General features: G+C 41.3%; 1 protein-coding gene across 22 annotated transcripts in view; it reads left to right on the top strand.

Moving 5' to 3' along the window:
* The window catches only part of Nvl (nuclear VCP-like), a 52,398-nt gene that overhangs the window by 24,547 nt on the left and 4,064 nt on the right, over positions 1–23,787 (top strand). For 21 of the 22 annotated variants that reach the window (NM_001105980.1, XM_087580384.1, XM_087580376.1 and 18 more), the window contains 9 exons: positions 1,279–1,423; positions 4,464–4,713; positions 7,277–7,495; positions 8,995–9,099; positions 11,655–11,717; positions 13,862–13,981; positions 15,424–15,523; positions 19,036–19,142; positions 22,628–22,704. In NM_001105980.1, the coding sequence (NP_001099450.1) occupies positions 1,279–1,423; positions 4,464–4,713; positions 7,277–7,495; positions 8,995–9,099; positions 11,655–11,717; positions 13,862–13,981; positions 15,424–15,523; positions 19,036–19,142; positions 22,628–22,704 (1,186 nt within the window). The remainder of the gene's footprint in view (positions 1–1,278; positions 1,424–4,463; positions 4,714–7,276; positions 7,496–8,994; positions 9,100–11,654; positions 11,718–13,861; positions 13,982–15,423; positions 15,524–19,035; positions 19,143–22,627; positions 22,705–23,787) is intronic. The other variant, XR_015635144.1, reaches the window with a different exon arrangement.

The raw sequence follows: 23,787 nt of genomic DNA, 5'->3' as shown, positions 1-23,787 counted from the left end.
CACACACACGTGTCGTACTGTCATATTCCTGTAATGAATTATCCAAATGCATAGGCTGGGACAGGGTAATGACATGAGTTGTAGCTACACTGGGTTATGTAGTGAATTTCAGGCCCTGCCTGGTCACACAGTAAGCCTGTCTTAAAACATTACCCCCCATTCTTATGGCTCCCAGTTGTAAATTACTTGTATTTAACCTTTTGTGCAGGGGATTGAACCTGAGTCCTGGTGCGAGCTCTGCAAGCTAGCTATTACTGAATTTCTCCCCTAGTGCCTTGTGCTACTTTGTTTTTATCTTTTTTCTGACATGTTTTTGAGGCCTATATTCTAGAAAAGCTTTTCATAGGTTCTTCCTAATCAGATAATAAATAAATATACATGTGTGTATGTTTGTGTGTGTGTGTGTGTATCTCCATTATTTACATTGTACTTAGCATTTGAATATTGTGTTAAACTATGAGGCAGTATAACCTAGACTGTCCCCTAGTTCAGCTGACAGAACATTTACAAAAGATAAGGCTGACAGAATATTTGTGAAAAGACAAAATTTAAATTTAAATTTAAAAATTTAGAAATATTCATTTCTAAAAATCTATTTCTAAAGAAAGCCAGAGTGGCTTGGCTGTTCCTTTTTTTTTTTTTTTTTTTTTAATTCTTACTTTTTTTTGAAACAAGAAGAGTTCATTGGCTGCCTTTACAGGTAGTTGTGAGCCACCTTGTGATTGCTGGGAATTAAACTCAGGACCTCTGGAAGAGCAGTCAGTGCTATTAATTGGGAGCCATCTCTGCAGCATTTGGGCTGTTCTTTACCCCCTCCCGGTTTGCCTGCAGAACATCATTGCTGTCTTCCCAGGCCCCACTGCTAGGCCATTGTCTGGGCCTCCTCTCACTCATGCTGCTGCTCTCTGTAGGACTTGGCTAACTTCTGCATCTGCTGGCAGAAACCATGCTAACAAGCCATTTAGACTTTCCTGAGTGCTTTCTCCCATGAAGCCGCCACTGTCTTCTCTCTTGCTCTATTATAGTTTATCCTAATTGTCATTAAACTTTTTGAACCGTGTCTTTCACTGTGTTTCCTTATACACTTTATATTCCTCAGTAGATTGTGAATTACCGATAAGAAAGGCAGTCTTTATCGTTACACTTATTATGTCAACAATAAATGCCTGTAAATATATATAAGATTACACAAATTCTCTCCACCTTTCAAATCACTGTGTACACATTGTTATCTTCAAATACCAGATGTCTTCTCTGCATTCTACATCTTGTTCTTAGATCTGAATAACGTGGCAGCTACAGCCCGAGTCCTAGTTGTTGGAGCTACTAACCGGCCAGACTCATTGGATCCTGCTCTGAGACGTGCGGGAAGGTTTGATCGAGAAGTCTGCTTGGGTATCCCAGATGAGGCATCCAGAGAAAGGTTTGTTCTTATAGAACGATGTTGTTCGTGTACCAGTATTTGAGTTAGTATTGAAAATAAGTGCTAAGAAATACCATGTACTTGATATCTCTCTCTCTGTCTCTTGCCTCTTCATTGTGTTCTCTCTCTCTCTCTCCCTCCCTCTCTCTCTCTCTCTCTCTCTCTCTCTCTCTGTGTGTGTGTGTGTGTGTGTGTGTGTGTGTGTATAAAATCATTTCCCTCTCCTTTTTCTTGTCTAGCTTTGAACTTCTTTATATAAGCATATAAGCAGGGTTGTTGGATTAAAGGTAGTGTTACATTTCAAAAACATTTTCTTTTTTTGTTGTAGTTGCTGTTTCAAAACACCACCCAAAAATACCTTATGGTGAAGGTTTTGTGGAACCTTATGGAGATGTGGCCTAGAGATAAGTCTCCCAGTCTTTGGGGTAATGGCCTCTAATGGGATGAAGGGACCCTGGTGGCCTCACCTCCTTTTTTGCCGTCTTTTACTCTCTAGTTGTGAAGAGAGCAAGTTTGCCGGACCACATATGATATGCAGCTCTCCCTCCCTGTGAGAGGCCTAAAAAAAATGTAAATATCTGGGGCTGGGGATTTAGCTCAGTGGTAGAGCGCTTACCTAGGAAGCGCAAGGCCCTGGGTTCAGTCCCCAGCTCCGGAAAAAAAAAAAAAAAAGTAAATATCTGGTTATGTTCCAGAGCCTGCAAAACCGAGCCCAAATCCACCTTTTTCTTTATTAGCTGTTTGTCTTAGGTCTCACCAGAGTGGAAGAAGGCTGGCTAGCACACTCTAGTGATAGAAGGCTGGCTAACACACTCTAGGCTCCATTTTTTCCCTCTGTGTCCACTGAGAAGGTTTGTCTTGCCAGCTCTGAAGTGTAGTATTGTCCTTTTAGACTCTCCTTTTAATAGAATCTTTTTTTTTTTCTGGCTCATTTGTCCAGATCTATTTTTCAGCAGTGAGAAATGATGTATAAGGGTAAAAGGAAAGCTCTTTGGTGCCCAAAAGCCCTCTTTATCTCTATGCCATTCTTTAAGAAACAAAACAGCAACAACGACTATAAATTGTGATAATGTAGGGACAGTTTATTAGACAGGAAAGAGGCACTCTCAAGAGAGGAAGCGACTGGTGCTGTGGACACCGTGCCCTTCTGACATCTGGGGCTGCCACAGTTAAAAGTGAAGGCACAGCCCACTGTCAGCCCCACTGTCCGCACGAACTCTAGCTCGGGTGACTTATTTCTGGACTTTTCACTCTTGTTAAACTTTGTGTTTTCTTTGTTAACTTTGTTACAGGATTTTATTGTAGTTCTTAGCATAAGAGCCCGGGTCCTCCCACATGCTAGGCAAGTGCTTTACCATTGAACTACATTTTTTTTATTTCCTGAAGGTTTGTTTTTCTCCTTCTGTGTGTATGTGTGTTTGTTTGTTTTGGTCTGTGTTATGTTATGTCCCTGAGAAACTGGAAGGCAAATGCAAAATAACAGTATTTACACGTAGTTCAGTCTGACTGAGCTAAGGTTAGGCTTGTTGTCATTTCTTCCCCCTCCCTTTCCTTCTTCTGTCCCTTCTTTTCACTTTTTTCATAGATCAAATTCGAGTATGTGTCTGTGTTGAGTCTATTTGGAGTTTCAGTCACGGATCTCCAGACAGTACTGTGGTGCTATAGTATAAGTCTGTCTGACAGGCTAATAAGGAGGCTGAAGAAAACTGTGCACACATGCACAGACATTGAGCCAGACGTCGAGCTTTGCTTCCTGACTTGGTTTCTTCAGAGAGTACACTCGTGGTGTTCTGGTTGAAAGAGTGGAGCACATGCCCACGTGCTCTTACTGTATTATTCAGGTTTCCAGCCGACGTTTCTGCTTTAGGTTCTGTGCTGTGCTTCTGGCCCCACACTTTAATACTCCTGTTCCCAGCCTTTGCTTCTTTGGTGTTCCAGCAAGCAAATGACTTTGCTTCTCATAATTATAGCTCTTTGGGAAGAAGAGTTGTTTTTATTTTGTGTCTTCTACTGGGTTGTTTATACTTTCCATTCATCCTCTTTCTTCATAAATTGTGATACAATCACAGATAATCACATACTTATTAATTTATACTGTAGACATGAATGCTTCAGTAAATGAATGGTTAAGAGTATAGCAATCGGAAGGGAGCAGGCAGACACCTGTAAGTTTGAGCCTAGTCTGAGCTAGTTCTAGGCCAGAATGTACATTTTACAGGAAATGATGAAAATTGGAACAGTAGCTATCCTAATGTAAGATGAGGACACAGATCTGTAATCCTAGTGCTTGGTAGGTAGAGGCAGGAAGATCAAGAGTTCCAGGCCATCCTCCACTGCATAGAGAGTTTGAAACCACCTTGAGTTGCATGAGACCCTGCCTCAAAATCCAATGTTGGATGTTTGAAGTACTAAGATAAATATCACTGTGAAACCTTCCTTTTGTATAAGGAGTAATATACTTGTAAAGATAACCTGTGGAGCTGGACATGATGGGACATGACATCGATTCCAGTTTTTGGATGGCCGAGGCAGTCTGAGTTCAAGGTCAGCCTGCTCTACATACCAAGTTGCAGGCCAGCAAGGACTACATACTAAGACCCCGTTGCGGTGGTCTTGAGGGGGAGGGCAAGCTTTTAGTGCTACATAGTATGAAGTATGGGTTGAGTGTGGTTTCTCTTTCTGGTACCTGCATATTTTATTTGCTCTGTAAGTATATCCCCATAAGCTCTTTCCTCTATGATAGTGCAAAACACTTAAAAGTGGATAAAAGAAACAAACAGACCTGTGCTTATAGTCTTTATAGTGCATAGCATGGTTCCCAATAAACAGATTGTTAGTATAAGCTTTTCTGGAATAAAGAGAGTTGGGCATGGAGTTGTAGTAATGAGCATTTATTGAGTGATTTGTTTCATCTTATGTAGCATTCATTATGATACCATCAGTATGGATTAATGTATAAGCTTTCAGTAAATATAGGTAGGAATTTACTTTTACTAACAGTCATAGAGTCTGAATTTTTTTTAAACTGTCTTTTCTGCAGAATTCTCCAAACTTTGTGCCGAAAACTGAGACTTCCAGAAACCTTTAATTTTTCTCATTTAGCACACCTGACACCAGGCTTTGTTGGTGCTGACCTGATGGCTCTTTGTCGAGAGGCAGCCGTGTGTGCGGTGCACAGGGTCTTGATGAGACGGCAGGAGCAGCAGAGGACAGAGCCTGAGACTGGGGGTTTGCCCTCTGACGGAGAGCAGGGGAGAAGCCTGGGAGCAGAGCCCCCTTCTGAAACACAGGTAGGTGCTCCTCAGTTCTTTCTCTCTTACCTTGTGCTCATGCCAGGAACACAGGCACATTTAGTCCTTCCACAGAGCGTCCGCAGCTCCTGCCAAGGCATTGGCACTCATGTGACTCTGGGGAAGCTGGTAAGTCGTAAGAGCTTTATGTGATCTGGGTCGGAGGTTTCCTTGTGTGGTCAGAGACACTTAAGTTGTACTTTCCCACACCTGCCTGCTGTCTGCCTTGCAAAGCCAGTACCAAATCCAGGTCTTTTGTTCTAAATCAGTTGGGTTTTTTTCCTTATTTGAATCTGTCATTAATTTTCTTTTTCTCTTTTTGTTTATTTTGAGGTAGAGGGTTTTTTCTTTGTTTTGTTTGTTTTTTAACCATAGCTTTGACTAACTTAAAGCTTCAACTTCTAACATATTATGGGCATGAGCCGTCATGGCAATGATGCAGAATTTTGACCTGAGTTGATGATTGGTTGATTCAAAAATTCAATCTCAAATTTTTTAATCTGTAAAGATATAGTCTTACAGGATTCCTAGAAATACTTAAATTTCCCAATTTTCAGTTAGATGACTGTATCTTCATGCACAGACTGGCAAGTGGTATAAACTTCATGTGAGTGCGTGATGCATTATGAGATTCACCTGAGTCTACTAAGCAGAGCTGTATCTCCTTTTTCTCTTAGATTTTATTATTTTATATGTTTGAGTGTTTTACCTTTACATGTATATGTGCAGGCATGTGTTCCATTGCCCATGGAAGTCAGAAGGGAGCTTCTGTTCCCTGGGACTGGATTTACAGCTGGTTGTGAGTTACTTGTGTGTGCTAGGAATCAATCCCAGGTCCTCCATGAGAGCAGTAAGAACTCTCAAACACTGAACCAATTCTCTAGCCCTAGAGCTGTGTTTTAAAACTTATTTATTCAATTTAACTTTTATATGAACTGAGCTTAAATATGGGGCTTGCATTAATCCAAGTTTGGCTTGTTTTTATTAATAAATATCTATTAGGAATTCTTCTAAGTGCTAGATACAATGAAAAACCAGGCTCTGCATTTAAACATCTTAGAGAGAGACCGTAAGGAGAAATAAAAGAGAGCTCTATAAATATCAGAATTTCTCAAATAATAATACATTCACAGGTATGCTATTGTTTTTGATTGTTAGATTTATTTTATGTGTATTAGTGTTTGCCTGAGTGTATGTCTGTGCTCTACATGCATGCCTGCTGTCTGAGGAAGCCAGAATTAGATAGATCTGTTGGAATTGGAGTTACACACAGTTGTGAGTTGCCATGTGGGTGCTGGGAATTGAACCTGGGTCCTCTGGAATCACAGGCAGTGCTAACCATCTCTTTGGTTTTGTTATGGCAGTTTTAATGGCAGCAGTTTGCTGCATAATCTTACCTAGCTTCATAATTTGTCTGAGTCCAGTACAGGTTATTTCATTTTTAATATTTGTTACTAGTATTAACTTTCCTAGCAGAAAGCAAATATCTGTCTATAGATATACATGTTGGTTTCAGAATGATTAAAGATATAAAATGGACTGGAGAAATGGCTCACTGGTAAGAGCATTGGCTGCTGGTAATTCCAGAGGATCTGGGTACAAATTCCAGCATCCCACATGGCAATTCTCAACTGTCTATAACTTTAGTCCTTGACGATTCAACATCCTATTCTAGCTTCTTCAGGCATCAGACACACGTATGGAACACACACATACATGTAGGCAGAACACATATCCACATGAATTAAGGAAATGTTGCCAGGTGGTGGTGCGAGCCTCTGATCCTCAGGAGGCAGAGGCAGGTGCGTCTCTGTAAGCTCAGAGCCAGCTTGGTCTACAGATTGAGGACAGGACAGCCAGGGATACGTGGAGAAACCCTGACTTGGGGAGGGGCGGGAGGGAGTGTGTGTGTGAGTGAGTGTGTGTGTGAGTGAGTGTGTGTGTGTGTGTGTGTGTGTGTGTGTGTGTGTTTCTGTACCTTCATGTTCTTCACAAAGCAAGAACTCTGCTTTTTAATTTCACTATTCATTGAACTAGGAAGGTTCCCCACTGTGGATTTGGTTGATAAAGTATTACAAAAACTTAAAATAAATTTACATTGTTGCCAGAATACCTTCATCTTAAGTCAGCTGCTTATGAGTTTTTAGAAATGAAATGGAATTGATGAAGTGGATATTGGCCAACTGCCTATGTCTGCATTATCTAACCCTAGCTTTAAAATTTAGAGATATATTTTGTATCAAATCAATCTGTCCTCCTCACCACCCCTCTCTGTCTCTGACCATGCTGGCCTCAAACTTATATGTTAGCTGTAGGTGACTGAGTGGCATTGGCCACTAATACCGACTAGAAATTATTTTTATATGTCTTGATTATAATTGATTTTTCTTTATTTCACCAAATATACGATCTTCTCAGAAAGAAATATATCTTGTGTAGACTCAAATTATTATAATGCTTAGTTCATTAAATTCACTATAATTTAGGGAATCTTGGAATACTTATTTAAATTACATGTAACTTTGTGGTTCACATTGTTTTCCTTTAACTGTTATCTTTAAAGGATGAATTGCAAAGGCTGTTGGGGTTGCTAAGAGACCAAGATCCCATCTCAGAGGAGCAGATGCAAGGACTGTGCCTTGAATTAAATGATTTCATTGTTGCTCTATCAGAAGTCCAGCCTTCTGCCAAAAGGGAAGGCTTTGTAACTGTCCCTAATGTGACATGGGCTGATGTCGGTGCCCTGGAAGATATCAGAGAGGAGCTCACCATGGCAATATTGGTAAGTGTACCAGCTCTCAGGGCCATTGGCATCGCTCGTGAGTTAACATCGAAGAGAAAATCTCATGCGTGTCTAATTTTTTATGTCATTAAAAGATTTAGACTTTTTATTTATGTGTATGGTGTTTTTCCTGCATGTATGTGTGTGTACCATGTGCATGTCTGGTACTGGCAGAGGTCTGAAGGCATCACTCCTTTGAAATTGGTATTGTAGATTATTGAGAACCACTTTTTGTGGGTGCTGGGAAATGAATCTAGGTTCTCTGCAAGAGCAGTAAGTATTCAACCATTGGGCCATCTCTACAGCCCCCAAATGTATGATTTAAAATATAACGTTACTGAGATCCAGTTCAAATATTGTAATAGGAGATTCAGCTTCAGTTTGTCATCTTTTTAAGTCTTAACCTGTCTCAGCAGTGAGGTGTCACTCCATTGAGATGTCTCCTACTCCTCATTATGGTTGTGTTTGGTTACTACGTCGTGAGTTCAAGAAAAACAAATTCAGGTTTCATTCAAGGCCAGTATATGTGAAAACCACCTTCTTGGTCATAGTCAACAGGGTGAAGGCAGTTTCTATGCCTGTGAAACTTTGGATTGATTTTAGTTTACTTTGACTTTTCTGCTTACTGACCATTTTAATTGAGTTGTGCTCCATTTAGGAGGTATGCACTACCAAATGTGAAAAGCACACTAGGGTTGCAGAGAGCAAGCACGTGTGGCTTTTAACCATGTCTAGGGCTTGTTGCTTCTGTTGTCCCTAATTGGTTTCCCTGAGAAAGTTGTCACCTGGACTTTCATAACTTAGAAATTTGGTTGATTTTATAAAACTTGACTTTAATATATTGAAATAGTTTATCTTGTCCTGGGAAGAGAATAGTTCAATGGAGTTTGTGTCCCCAGAAGCCATGTTAAACCAGATGCAGTAGTGAATGTCTGTAACTACAACACTCCCAAGCTGGTGACGGGAGGCAGAGACAGCAAGGGTCCCCGGAAGCTTGTGGGCCAGCCTGCTTGGTATACACAACAGAAAAAGCAAGAGACCCTACCTCATGGAAGGTGGAAGGCAAGGGCCGGAGATTGTCCTCTATCTGGCTATACATTGGCATGCACATTTTAATGATAAATGTTCTCATAATTTACATGTATGTATAAGTTCCTCAAGAACGGTGTCTGGCTTGATGTGGTAGTACATACCTCTAACCTTCGTTCTTAGGAGACAGAGGCAGATCTTTGACTTGAGGCCAGCCTGGTCTACACATTGAGATGAAGCCTAACTAGAATCTATAGTGTGACCATGTCTCCAAAAAAGAAAGGTAAAAGAAAAGAGAGAGCCTTTCCTGTTTGTCGCCATGTACTGTGTTACCTGAGTCTAAAGCAGGAATTGACCAGCCACCGTCATTTAGGCTTTGTGGTCAAGGCTGACTGTAGAGATGAATACGTTTGCACATTCAGCGTAAAGTGAGCGTCTGCAGTGATCACAGCTGCCATTGTTTCTTCTAGGCACCTGTTCGAAACCCAGAGCAGTTCAGGGCTCTTGGTTTGGTGGCCCCAGCTGGTGTCCTCCTAGCCGGACCTCCTGGGTGTGGGAAAACGCTGCTGGCAAAGGTACGGGCTGCAGTTCTTGCCTTCAGTAGGATCGTGAAGGTCTAAGTAACATCACGAAGTAGATCCTGGTATACACTTGGTTAGAAATCCATTTTAGCAAAATGGATTTTTGCAATAAAATTTTCTACATTGTCCTTTAGAACAAAATGGTTTTAATTGATTGTGTCACTCTCATTCCTTAGAAAGAAGGAATCAAAGGGTCCTGTCCCCCAAAGACAAAAAGCCTCTTGTGTTTCTCAGAGCTGCAACATTTGTGAATTACAGTGCTCTGGCTCAGTCGTTCTGACCTTCCCGTTGTCCGAGTATTGTTATCTCACTTTAGCTTGCAGCTGATCTCCTTCGTTGCTTTTGTTTTATTATTGAGTATTCTCTCCTATGTTCTTTATGATACATGAAAGAAACTTTCTGTAATAGAAAATATAGATGAGCAAAAGGGAAAACCATTTCTATTCTGCTACTGCTTTGTGCTACCACTGTTGTGTTTGGTAATCAGTCCCAGATGTCTTTCTTTTATGCATATCAAGATATAATATATGCAAGGTAACTTGTTAATGAGCTTTGGTGGTGTGTTCAAATACAGACATGTGAAGGCTCATGATTTCTGAGACTTTAGTCCAGAAACAGGCATAGAACTGTGTTTCTATGCCTGTGGGGAGGGTACCATGTCAGAAGGGTAACAGAGAAAAGTAGCTCACCATGTGGCACTTAGGAAGCAGAGAGAGGAATAGCTAGAAAGAGAGTGGGGACAAGGTAAGTCTTTCCAGAATGTGCCCCTAATGACTTTCATTCTCAAACATCCCACTACCTCTCAGTCATGAGATCGAATCCCACCAGACAAGGTTTCTCTGTGTAACCTTGGCTATCCTGGAACTCCCTTCTGGAAGCAAGCTGTTCTCATACAGAGATCTGCCTGCCTTTGCCTCCCAGATTAAAGGCATGTACTACTACCACTCCAGGAGATTGAATTATTATTTTTATTAATTTAATTTATTTACTTTATATTCCAGTCATAGCTTCCTTTTCTTCTGTCCTCACAATCCTTCCCTCTTCCTTCCCTTCCTCCTGCCCTCCCTTTCTTCTGAGAAAAAGGGAGGCCTCCCATGGATATCAACCCACCTTGGCATATCAAGTTCCAGGAGGACTAGGCACATCGTAGGAGATCAAATTGTTAATGTGTCAATTAATCTGTCGTTTAGGTCAAATCTCTTAGGATCCAATTTCTTCTCAAAACTGTCAGCAGAAACTCAGACCTTTAACCATACAAACCTCTGGGACATGTTTCATAATCTAAATCATAACAATAATAATATGTATACATTCCAGAAATGTAAAACTTTATTTTAATTTCAGGGAATAGTGTCCTCCTCTGTATTCTAGGTTGATCTGGAACTCATGTATGCAGGCTGACCTCAGACGCTTTCAGATCATCCTTCTATCTTAGCCTCCTGAGTGCTGGGATTATAAGTGTGTATTATTATACCTGGCTTCAAATAAAAGGTCTTTAAACACACTTTTCTTGCTTAGCATTAGTTCCTGAATATAATATTTTTATTTTCAACATCAGTTGTACAATATGCATTCCTGGGGCCCAGAGAGCCAAAAAGACAGCAACAAAATCCCTGGAACGGGAGTTTTGCAGAGTGTTGTACCAACTGTCATTTGGGTGCTGGGAAACCCAGGTCCTCTGGAAAAGCAGCAGTGCTTTTACCACTGAGCCTTCTCTCCAGCCCCGAATACAATATTTTTGATACGTTGGGCTAAAGAGATGGCCAGTGAGCAGGGTAAGGCATTTACCACCAAGCCTCATGGCCTGAGTTCACTCCCAGGACCCACACTGTGGAAGAAAAGAACAAACTCCTCCACAAGAGTGCTGTAATGCACGTGCACACCTACACATGCACACATAGGTAGAGGTAAGAAAAGTTTTCACATTTTTAATGGAGTGTAATTGTAGTTTGCCATAGAGCTGTTTTATAGTTTATATGGTGATATAGATATGGTCGTACATGCCTATAACCCCAGTACTTTGGGAGCTAGAGGCAGGAGGATCAATAGTTTAAGGTTATCCTCTGCTACACAATGAATTTGATGCTAGCCTAGACCACATGAAACCTTTGTCTCAAACCAACCAAGTAAACAAACAAAAATCCAATTACATTATATAGTCTCATATTTACCAGTAATTTTATTAGAATAGTCCTAAATCATTTTTCCATAAATAGAATGCACATTTTAAAAGGATATTAAGGTGGCTTTCTAAAGGTTTGTGCCATTAGTAGAGTGTGAGCATTCATCTCACAACTTAAACTTGCAATCACCATCTAAAGTGCTTTTCTTTATTTAGGTGGGACCTCAGTTCAGTTGACTAGAGCTTGTGTTAGAGCAGAATGACCTTGAACTCTCAGAGGTGTGCCTGCTTCTGCCTCTGATTGCTATGAGTAAAGGTGTATACCTGCCACGTTTCTTTTAATGTATGACCATCCAACGTAAGTGTGTGTGTAGTACAAAAGGGTTTTTTCCTATTTGTTTTACGTCTTTTTATTTCTTCTGACTAGGCTGTGGCAAATGAGTCTGGACTAAATTTTATATCTGTCAAAGGCCCTGAATTATTAAATATGGTAAGTTACGTGGCATAAGCCATTATTTTAATTAAAATAAAATGTGCCGATTCTAATTATAGGACTCTGCTCTCACATCTTTGGACAGTTGTGACATTTTGACAAAACCTCTGTTATAGAGTTGAAGATTGAGCTTGCTATGACATACAGGGTTTGTAATGCTTTCTTGAGGAAATCTATTAAACTATGAACTTGTGCTTTAAAATAGAAATGATTTCTTACAGTTATTGAACTGTGTTCTCTGCTATTTGTCAGACACTTCAAATGTATTGAACAGCGTGTGAAGTATGATTTGTGTGTGTGTGTGTGTGTACGTGTGTGTACGTGTGTACACTAATGCATGTGCACAGATGCACTTGTGTATGGAAGTTAGGGGTCTACCTTGCAGGGTATTCTTCAGAACCTGTCCACCTTGTGTTTTGAGATAGGGTCTCTTACTGTGACCTAGGTCTTGTGAGACTGCACTGCTGGACAGTGAACTCTAGGAACATGCCTGCTCTGCTTCCCTAGTGCCCAGCTCTGTCAGTGGGTTCCAGGAATTGAACTTGAGCTCTCATGCTTGTGTGCAGGCACTTATCATCTGAGCTGTCTCAGCTCTGGCGTGCCTCCCTGGACATACACAAGATAAATAAATGAGAAGAGTGAATATCTAATAGTAGTAGAGTATGTTTGTGTTGTATGTATTGGAGGGTGCATAGGTGTGGGGGGAGACCAGAAAAATACCTTTGGTGATGATCCTCGGGTTCTGTCTACCTTGTTTTATTGCAACAGGGCCTCTGAGTAGACTGGAGCTTGCTGATTGGTCAGGATTGGCTGATCAGCAAACCCCAAGGATCTTCCTTTATCTCTCTCTCACGGTTGGGGTTATAAATTCTAGCCACTACATATTTGGTTTTTGTCTTTTTTATGTGGGTCCTGGGAATTGAACTCAGATCCTCATGCTTGCACAGCAAGCTGTTTATCTCCCCATCCCAAAAGTGTTAGTTGTAAAACCTTTTCTTTTTTATAATGACTCTTGGCCTTGTGTATGCTGGACATTGCTGCACTACTCAAGCTATTTTATGTGTGGCCAAAGAGGAAGACCTTGTCCTTACCTATAAAGTGCCTAATTACTCAGTCTGATCTATTGCCACTTATGGATAGCTATGTATGGATTGCCTGAACTTAATGTTTTTATTTAAATTTAGAGTTTTGCATGGAATAAGCCATTATGACTATGAGATGCCTTACACATTCACCCGGACTCCGCTGTTGCTGTGTAAAAATGTTTTTTCCCATTTTAGCAAGAGTGTTTGTTTGTTTATGCATGGGAGTAGATATCAATTTGATTTGTATATTTTAATAATACTGTTGGATGTGTACCAATTTCTCCTGGTTATTTTATTACTTGAGAAATAGGAAATTGGGTTTAGACTACGATAGAATTATGGGATTTTTTTTTTCTTTAAGATTAATTGATTTACTATTTATAAGTTCACCGTAGCTGTCTTCAGCCACACCAGAAGAGGGCATCAGATCCCATTACAGATGGTTGTGAGCCACCATGTGGTTCCTGAGATTTGAACTCAGGACCTCTGGAAGAGCAGTCAGTGTGCTCTTAACCACTGAGCCATCTCTCCAACCCCAGAATTTTTTTTAAACTAATTCATTTTGTCAGAAAACAAAATCAAAAACAGCTGATTTGATTAAATATTTAATTGGCTGTCTGTGTTTTTTTAAGACAGGGCTTTGCTATGTACTTGAAACTGGTGATTATTCTGTCTCAAAACCTCCCAAATACTGAGATATTAGGAGTATACCACCGTGTCCAGTACAATTGGTTATTTCTATAGGTCAAAATGATTTAGCATTATTAGCAGTTGCATACGGTTTAGCACTTTCAGAAATCCTGACATCTATATGACTTCAATTTTTCATTACTCTTTTAATTAAATTGTGATTGCAACATTTGTTCCCTTTATTTTTCTCCATCTAACCATTCACTTGCGCTCTCTCAAACTTATGACCTCTAAAAATTATTGCTTAACGTTCCTGAGTATATAAATGCATAGGACCTGCATGGTGTAAAACTATTTTGACGGTCACTGTGTATTCTACCCAAGATTGAACATTGTCTGCATTCTGTCTGCTCTCTGTGTGTTTAGTATGTCGGGGAGAGTGAGCGCGCTGTGCGACAGGTTTTTCAGCGAGCCAAGAACTCGGCGCCCTGCGTGATATTCTTTGATGAGGTGGATGCCTTATGCCCCCGGAGATCAGACCGAGAAGTAAGTATCAGAGCTTTTTTTCTAGTTACATACGAATGCATGCTTATAAAGTTTGTATAAGTCACATTTATGGAAAAGTTAAAATCCCTTTCTCCTGGTGACCCTGCTTGCAAGTTGCTGACACTAACACCACTGTGTGCCCCATCATGTTACCATTTTAATCACTCATAATCTCGGATAGCTTAGCCTTTTGCTGTACTTACAAGGATGGCTATGCTATCCTGAGGACTTTATTTCTAGCTGTGTAAACAAGTCACCATTGCAAGGATAATGCCAACTTTTTTTTTTTTGTCAATTTCATTAACAAAATTTATTTTGTGCAGCAAGTGAGTCATCCCTCTAGCCTCTCAGTTTCTTTCTGAAACTAGTAATCTTTTTCTTTTTCTTTCTTTTCAAGACAGGGTTTCTTTGTGTAGCCTTCCCTTTCCTGGAACTCACTGTGTAGACCAGACTGATCTTGAACTCACAGAGATCCACCTATCTCTGCTTCCCAAGTACTGGGAGTAAAGGTGTGCACAGCCAGTACCTGACTAAATCCAATAACTCATAATGTTCCTGAGTCTGGATTATGAGTTTGTTGTTGTCCTTAATTATTAGTGCTGTGTCACCCAAGAGTGATAACCGGGCTCTGCAAGTGCATCCATTAAAAGATTCCGTGGGTTAAAGCACATTGCTGTAGCTTTATATAGATTTATAGTAAACAAAGAAAGTCAATTTATAGTAAAAAGCCCATAGCAGCACTTTCTCATTTCCTTCATTGTCTGTGTTTTATTTCCATGTTTCCATATCTCTGTATCCCTGTACCTTCTTCCTAACCCGTTCACTTAGGTTTAGTTCTGAATAGCCATACTTGTACCATTTGCTTCAAGAAAAGATAAACTTAGGGACTCAATGTCCCTTTATGTATTGCATTGAGAGATATTGGATACTCGACCGTGGCAGAAATCTAGAGCTTGGAAGCTGAATCTAGAGTTGCCCAAATGGCAACTAGGTTCATGGTAGCTGTTAAATAATTCAGAACCATATAATTTATACAGATAACCTCTCTGCTAAGCTTCAGTTTTTCTCATTCTGACTGGGGAATGACTGAGGATCACATTTGCACAGTGTCTGTCTATAGTGACAGTGACTCTTTAACAAGTAGTCATTGGTGCCCATCTGCTACCTGCCCGCTTTCCTTTTCCCCATCTCTTCCACTTCCAAGCTTGTCCCCCCTCGCCACCTCCGCACTCCCCCCTTGTTGCTCAAATTGACCCTATACTGGTATTCTTGCCCCAGCCTCTGGGACCCTGGGACTTCTGGGTTCATGCTGCAGCTCAGTCACTGTGATCTTTCTTGGACAGAGGCTTTCATTCAAGAGAGGAAATGTGTTTAGTTGTGTAGAGGAAAAATGGACGCTTTCCTTATGTTGAAGGTGAAGGAACTCGATTTTCTTTCTTTAGACAGGTGCTAGTGTCCGTGTGGTGAATCAGCTGCTGACAGAAATGGATGGTTTAGAAACACGCCAGCAAGTTTTTATTTTGGCTGCCACTAATAGACCAGGTAAGGAAGAAGAACATTACACAAATGCATTTATAAAGTGAATTTAAACCTAAGACGGGTCTCATTAATGCTGCATCTAAACTGTTGAGGTTTGAAAGATGGCTCAGCAGCTAAGTACACTCGCTGCTCTCCCATAGGACCCGTGTTCAATTCACAGAACCCACAAGGCAGCACACAACTGTTTGTTCCAGGGAATCCACTGCAAGCATGTGATGCACAGACATACTGCTAGACAAAACACTGTACACATAAAATAATAAATCTTCTAACATATTTCATGAAATGGTGTCTCTCTATTGACTTTTCTGGTGGTTGGTTTGTCGTCAGTTTGGCACAACCTATACTCACCCAGGAGGTTGGAACTTCATTTGAATAATTAGCTGCTCGGTTCAGACAGCCTTTGGCTGTGTCCTTAAGAGAGAACCTTGAGTGTTAAGTGATATGAGAGGGCCCAACTCACTAAAGGCTGCATGAGAAAGCTAGCCGAGGGCTGGAGAGGTGATAGAGGTTAAAGGTATTTGATGCTCTTGCAGAAGACTCAAGGTCAGTTCCCAGTGCCCACTTCTGCTCACCACCATCTTTAACTCCAGTTCCAGGGATTGTTTGACCTCTTTTGGTCTCTAGGCAACGTAGCTAAACAGTAGACACCTGTACATGCAGGCAAAACCCTCATATGTCACACAAGATAAAAATCAATAAATCTTTAAAAGAAGAGAAAGCTGGTTGGATATGAGCCGGTGAGCAAGCCATTAGGGTATTACATGTAAGCCTAGTAAATACTTTTCTCCCCCACGTCGCATTTGCTGATTTTTTTAGTATTGACGTTTACCACAGCAATAGAGAGCAAATTAGAACAATTCTAATAAAGTTGTCTTCTTGTCAGAGAATACGTGTACCACACTCATCTTTGTTTCTGGCTTGTCTCTTTTTAGACACAGGATATTGTTAGATACATTGGCCTTGAGATGTCTGTCTTCCTACTCAGCTTCCTGAGTACTGGTATTCTAGCCATGGTCCACCATGCCTGGCTTAATATATACTTCTGACCATAAAAGTAGTCTCAGAAATTATGTAGTATGATTTCTCTAAAGTTCATGGAAACAAGGAACTCTCCTCGTCATTCCAGAAATTTTAAAAGATTTTGTGCCATGTCCTGTTACTGGCCTACGGTTTAAAAATTGCCTTCGAGCTGAAGCTTTCTGTGCTGGATTTGCATAAAAGCCGACGGACTTCACAGGTGCTCACGCTAGCTTCTCTGTTTTACTCTAGTTTTTGTTCATATCTTTAATCCTTTGCCCTCCCCGCAACCCAAACTTTCTAAGATAGAGTATCATGATATTTGATAACTGTCTGCTAGCCAAGAGACATCAAGTTCTTAGGAGCCAGAGTAATAGGCGCTTGTCAGTCAGTCACCTAACATGGATATTGGGATACAAACTGAGTGCTTTGGAAGAGCATCAAGAGCTTTTAACCATGGAGTCATCTCCCCAGCTCTGTCACTATGGTATCTTAGCATGTTTTGGGTTTGTTTTCTCTTTTTGAGATAGAATCACACAGTAACCCTGGAAGGCCTGGTATGTACATATTTCTGCCTTGGCCTCTTTAAGTACTGTGATTACAGAGATGGAGTCCTCCCTTGGCTCCTCGAGTGGATTTCTCAGTTGTCTGGCTGGTGTTACTATAGAACTGCCCACCGCCATGATACCTACTATTTCATCCATACCCACACTACCCTTCCTGAGAGCTTTCTTACCCTCGAATGTCAGTCGTCTTAAAGTTCTCTGTTCTCCAGGTTTTTGTTCTCGGTTGTAAAGCATAGTGTTTTGTTTAACGTTCTGCACTGAGTATGGCCTGTGTTGAGTGATGTTGAACCTTAGTTTACCTGTGCTTGGCCACTCGTGCACTTGTGCTTTGTCCTCTGCTCTCTTGAATCTCACTCATCCCCTTATAACTTAGCCTGCAGTGTCAGTTTACTGCACATGTTTACAGACACATTGTCTGGGTCTTCTTCAGTTGGACTCATGACTCTTGGGCTGTTGTATTTCATTATATCATGTGACTTGTGTTGCTGTCTATAATAATTTTCTGCCTAGTTTATTTTTTAACTAAGAATTTTTTTGCAGTGCTGGGAGTTGAACCAGGGTCTCAAACATACTAAATAAGCACTGTATCAATAACTGAGCTACAAAGCCCAACACACACACACACACACACACACACACACACACACGTGTGGTTTTAATGTGTTAGTTTTTACCTGTATGTATATATCTGCACTAAGAAAGTGAAATGATAGCAGATTTTTATCAAAAGACAATAAAGGCCAGAGAGAAATGGTATAATACTTCTCAAAAGCTGAAAAGACTCTCCATCAGACATGCATTTCAGAATATTCTCAGGTGAGGAACTGAGAAAACCTGCCATGAGCCGGGCTGTGAATGGAAGCTAAAGGAAGGCCGGGATATTTACTTAGTAGTAGAGCACATGCATGAGGGCCCCGTAACAAAGACTTAAATGTAAGTGGACACAATGTGTATGTTTATGTGCATGTGAATGGTGTGTGCATACGTGTGCTTCACGCTTTGCCTGTGTAAATGGCAGTGTTAGTCATTGGTACTTCTCACATCTCTGTCTTGGTATAAAAACTGTTGAAAAAGTGTGGCTTACAACGGGTTCTTGGTGAAGTCAGAAAGTTTTATAGTGAGCCTCGGTGTTAAGGCAGTATGACGCTCAGCACGGGGCCCTCGCTCCTAAGCCAGGGACACAGAGGAACGAACACAAGATAGTTTCTGTGAGAAGATTCAGGGGGGCTTAGGTGCTCTTGGGAAATTCCAACAGATTCATGGATAAAGGGCAGGGAAGGCACCACTGAGAGAAGCACTATTGGGGCAGACGTAGTACCTCAGATGGAGGGTCCTGGAAGGAGAGCAGCTGCGGAGCACAGGCGGGATGAGAGTTTTGTTGTCGGTACACGGATGTATTTGCTAAGCGTAGCTTTGATTTGTGTAGGAGGGGTGTGTGTGTGAGACCTGCATGTGGGTGTGCGTGTTGGATGTGAAGGTCAACAGGCATCATCTTCCTCAATCTTCACCTTGTTTTTTGACACAGGATCCCTCACTGAACCAGGAACTCACTCTGGCTAGACTGGCTGACCAGCAAGCCCTAGGGATCTTACCTCTGCCCTCGCAGCCCTGATCTGTCTCATAGGCACTTGCTGCCATACTTTGCTTTTCATGGGACTTCTGGGGATTTGAACTTTGTCCCAGTGGCTGCATTGTAAACACTTTACCACCTAAACCAATTCCCAGCCCCAGAGCATTTTACTTCAGTAATACCCAATTGACCACAATTTTTAGTTTGTTTTTTTGTTTTGTTTTTAGTTTGTTTTTGTTGTTGTTGTTGTTTTGTTTTGTTTTTTCAAAAAGAATTTTTCCTGTCTTTTACTAATTTACATTTTTTAAAGAAAAAAGGCCATTCAATTTAATTTATATCTGTTTTTCTCTCTTCTCTAGATATCATTGACCCTGCTATTCTGCGCCCCGGCCGGCTGGACAAAACACTCTTTGTGGGTTTGCCACCCCCAGCAGACCGTGTTGCCATATTAAAGACTATTACAAAAGTGAGTAAGAGAAATGACTTTGTGTATGTTTATATTGTTTAAAAATGTCTTTATTCTATGTCCGTGTGTGTGTGTGTGTGCGCGCACACCTGTAAGAATTATGTACACTACATGGATGCAGTTGCCCAGTAGGTGAGAAGCAATCAGATCCTCTATCCTGGAGTGACTCGAGGATGTGAGCCTTCTCTTGTGGGTGCTTGGAGCCTAACCCGGTTCTCTGCAAGAGCCACCGAGCCCTCCCAGCCCTGCTCCACCACCGAGCCCTCCCAGCCCTGCTCCACCATTTTAAAGTTATGCCAGGTAGTAATTTACGTCAGCTAATTATTCTTCTAGAGCTTAAATGCTTACCAGGCCTCTGTCTTCCAAAATGGGCACCAAACCTTGGTCCATTCTCCTTTCTTCTTACTCACAATAAGGTAAACTAAACGAAGGATTGGAGTTCCTTGTAATCATGTTCCCTATGTCTTTAAATGTTGCTCATCAGATCATCCTGTCTGATCGAGGACAGGATGTAAAGAAAGTCAATACAGATTCATCAGGAACATTCAGGAACACATTGAGATTTGATGTCTTCATAATAAATTCTGTTTCTCAGTTACCACAGTTAGCTTTGTTGTTGTTGTTACCATTATTAAGATAAAGTTTCACTGTAGCCTGTTCTGGCTGGGGCTAGCTACATAGCTCAGACTACCTTGAACACACAGAGATCTGCCTGCCTTTGTCTCCTACGTGCTAGGGTTAAAGGCATGTGCTACCATGCCTGGACTTCCCAGCTAATTTTTTTGTTGTTTTGTTTTTTTCCTAGAAAGGGTTTTTCTGTGTAGCCCTAGCTATCCTGGAACTCAAACTGTAGACCAGGCTGGCCTCAAACTCAGAGATCTGCTGCCTCTGCTTCCAGAGTGCTGGGATAAAGGCTTGTGCCACCATTACTGCCCAACTGGAAGTAATGACTTCTTAAAGCCAGCCTGAAAAGGTGTCACAGTGTAATCCAGGCTGTCTTTGAAGTTGTCACACCCCTGCCTCTGCTTTCTAAGTGCAGGAATTACACATGTGAGCCATCACACCAGCCATACTTCATTTTGGACACATATTTAATTAATGAAGCAATCAGTATTTGGTACGTCTCCTTCCTCTGCCCACTGTTTGTTCCTTGTATATTTTTGTCCAGTTTTATCACACTGGCACTCTGCTCAATAGTCAGTGTTCAGAGTGTTTCAGTAGATACAGTACTCAAGTAGCACCTTTGCCGGGTTTTTTTTCCCAGATACATTTTCTAGATTCATTATTTTGGTTGATCTATGTCATTATTGGGTTTATTTTATTCCTTGGTAGTTTATTCAACTCTATTCCTGAGTTATTTTCAATTTAAGAGTTACTGCTTATTGTCTTTATAGTTCGATGATAGGTTCCCTGGGACTGATTCTTCCTATGTTGTGCAGCCTCTCCACTTGTCTTTGTAGAAATTGCAGTGTGACTTGTTGTTTGGTTTTTTGGCAATCTCATGTAGCCTGTAGTGTCATAGTTTACTGTGTAGTCCAGTGTCTATGAATCCTGGTCCTCCTGCCCCCATCCTCACACGTTCTTAGATTATAGATATGACAGGTATAGAAAATTGATAGTTGCTTCACACAAAGGATGTATTGAATGATGCCTTAACCAATATCCCACTAACATCACAGTAAAAAGCCCCTTGGAATGAGCCAGAGCAAGTCAGATTGTCTCATGTCAGCTGCAGGACAGAACTCAAGCTCAGTTCCTTAAGCCCAGTGTTAGGAAAGGTCAGAGAAGTGCATTCTGGGCAGATCCTGGCCTTGCGAATACCAGCTTGACAAGAATAGAATGTAGGTATTGAGTGCTATACAGGAGTCCTCAGGTAATCCCCGGTGCGTTTGTTCCTTATGATTGAGCTTTTGATATAGAAACTAGAAGGTTTAAGGTAAAAGTCTAATAGTGTATAGAATATATGTGGCAGGTTCTGTGTGCTGTTTAACATTGAGGTTGAACCCTTCCTGGCAGCTCCTGCACACAAATATATACATGTCTGCAGTAGTCACCGTCCTACTCCCTTCCAGTGACTTCTCACCACTGCAGCAGTCCAGGGTTAGTAGCTGTGCAAGCTGCACTGAGAGGTGTTTGATGATCATGAGGTCTGGCTTTATGATTGTTTCTGCTATATGCAGAACTTAGTCCCTGGATAAAGGTGTATTAAATAGGCACCAGAACTGATTCCTTGGCCCTGTGTTACATGGGTTTGATATTTATCGTGACAGTGGCTCTTAGAGTCCACAGTCTCTGCATGTTTTGAATAGGCCTTGCTGGGACACATGCAGAATTTCTTTATGGATCTGGGTAAAGTGATAGATAATTGCACAAAGTGGCTGTCTGCTTAATCCCATATTGACAGCACCCTGCAGTGTTGCTATTTGATGCTAAGATTAACTAATTGGCATGTTTATTCACGTGTGAATAGTTATTTCGTAATGTGGTATATGCATATACTTCAGAGAAAAGAGGACAATGCATGTGTAAGTCCTGCATTGGGACAGTAATATTCTTGAACCTACCATCCAACCGTCCTAACATTTAAGTCATGAAAAGCTATACTGGAAACGGGTAAGATGGCTCAGAGGATAGAGGCACCTGCCTCTAAGCCTGAAGTCCTTGAGTTCAGTCCTCACACTTTCATGATGGAAGGAAAGAATCAACTGGAAATTCTCCCCAGCCTCTCTTGCATAGTCTGGCATATGTATACCCATATATGCACATAAGTAGTCTTTAACTGTAAAATTTTATTTTTGGGGTCTTAAATACTCATGCGTATGCATTAACTACATATGCTGTACTATGGAGGCCAGAAGAGAGTGTCAGACCTCCCAGAATTAGTTATAGATGGTTGCGAACCACCATGTGGGTACTAGAACTCTGAACTGAGTTCTCTTAGAAAAGTAGCTGAGGCTCTTAACCACTAAGCAGCCTCTGTAAAATCATTTTTAAAAAAACTGTGTAGTGTTTGCTTCTGCCATGTAATCTACTTAGACTATTACTAAGCATGGTTCCTGTACATAGTGCTTGTTCAGTGTCGAAATTCTGAGGCTTTTCTGAGCCCTGCCGTTTTTAGCGTCTGTAATTATGAGCTGCGAGGAATTGGTTCCAGTGTCAGTGTTGGGTTTTAGATGAGAGATTGAGAACAACATTTTGGGTCCTGTGCAGAGTAGCCAGCCTCCTCTCATGCTCAACAAGCTGAGTTTAAGACCTCAGTCCGTTTCACGACACAGATCCCCCCAACTTCATGAGTGTCAGGAGTTTGCCTTTACAGCTTAAATCTGGGTCTTACCCTGATTCTCCAGATTGAAACCCCGGCATTCTACATTGCTTTTGGAGTTGGTTCTAATACCTTAGTCGTCAGCCTTTCTTTTTCATTAAGAACACAGATACATATAAGTCTTTAAAGCCTCAAACAGATCTCATATTTCCCTCTTATTCAGAATGGCACCAAACCTCCCCTGGATGAAGATGTAGATTTGGAAGCAATTGCTAATGACCATCGTTGTGATTGCTATACGTGAGTATTTAAGTCTGTTCCCTTAAACCTCTGGAGTACAGTTTCTTCGTCACTAGAAAGGAAAAGAAGCCCATTTCTCATATTGTTGGAAAGGCTAAATTTGTTTCCTATGTGGCACCTTACCCAGTGCCTAGCTGGTTGTTGCTGCTTTCTTCTCAGACAGCTTGCCTGGCATAGATTGTCCCTTTTGTCCCTCAAGTTTCCCTAACCAGGTTGTTACACTGCACTGTTAAGTTCCACTTTTAGAATTTGTAAAGTGTCAGATTTCTTAGTTATGTCTGCAAAACAGAGGTTAATCTGCAAGGCTGGGTGCTCCCTGCGTTCACGTGCCCTTGACAGCCTGCAAGGGCAGCCGGACACCTGATATTTCTGCCTTGGGTTTTTGTGGGTTTTTTTTGTTTTGTTTTGTTTTTTTTGTTTTGTTTGTTTTGTTTTGTTTTGTTTTTTTTCGGAGCTGGGGACTGAACCCGGGGCCTTGCGCTTGCTAGGCAAGCGCTCTACCACTGAGCTAAATCCCCAACCCCATCTGCCTTGGGTTTTAATGTTTGTTCTTGTTGTAGTTTAGCTGAGATGCCCCAGCCTCTATAATTTTAAAAGCCCCATAGTTCGTCCCTAATACCCCTGGTGCTTGGTGGATGCTTATAGACCAAGGCCAATAATACAGGGCATCCACAAGACAGTGAGATGACTGAGTGAGGGGTTTTAATCAAGGGCTTTAGAGCTGTAGCTCAGCACTGTAAGCTCCTTGAATAGTAACATGGGCTCTTGATTATCTGATACCTGAAAATGGGGCTTTAGTTCCATTCAACTTTCTTAGTCTGTGTGGCTCCTGTTAAAGCTGCAGTATAGGGAAGCCCAGTCAGCACAGACGCCTCATTAACCTCTTAGGGTTGTGCTGACCCAGCTGCTGCTGTTACTTGAAGTAGCCACACAGACTAAGCTTGGTATGTGTTTGTGTCTTCACTCAGCTCTCTCTGTGTGTGTGTGTGTGTGTGTGTGTGTGTGTGTGTGTGTGTGTGTGTGTGTGTGTGCAGGTCCCTGAAGATGTCAGGATATACTACCTTAGGTGCTAAGGTATTGTTT

The sequence above is a fragment of the Rattus norvegicus genome, chromosome 13 (assembly GCF_021556685.1).
Source record: "Rattus norvegicus strain SHRSP/BbbUtx chromosome 13, alternate assembly SHRSP_T2T, whole genome shotgun sequence".
Taxonomy (NCBI): domain Eukaryota; kingdom Metazoa; phylum Chordata; class Mammalia; order Rodentia; family Muridae; genus Rattus; species Rattus norvegicus.
This window is presented reverse-complemented; position numbering and strand designations above follow the sequence as displayed.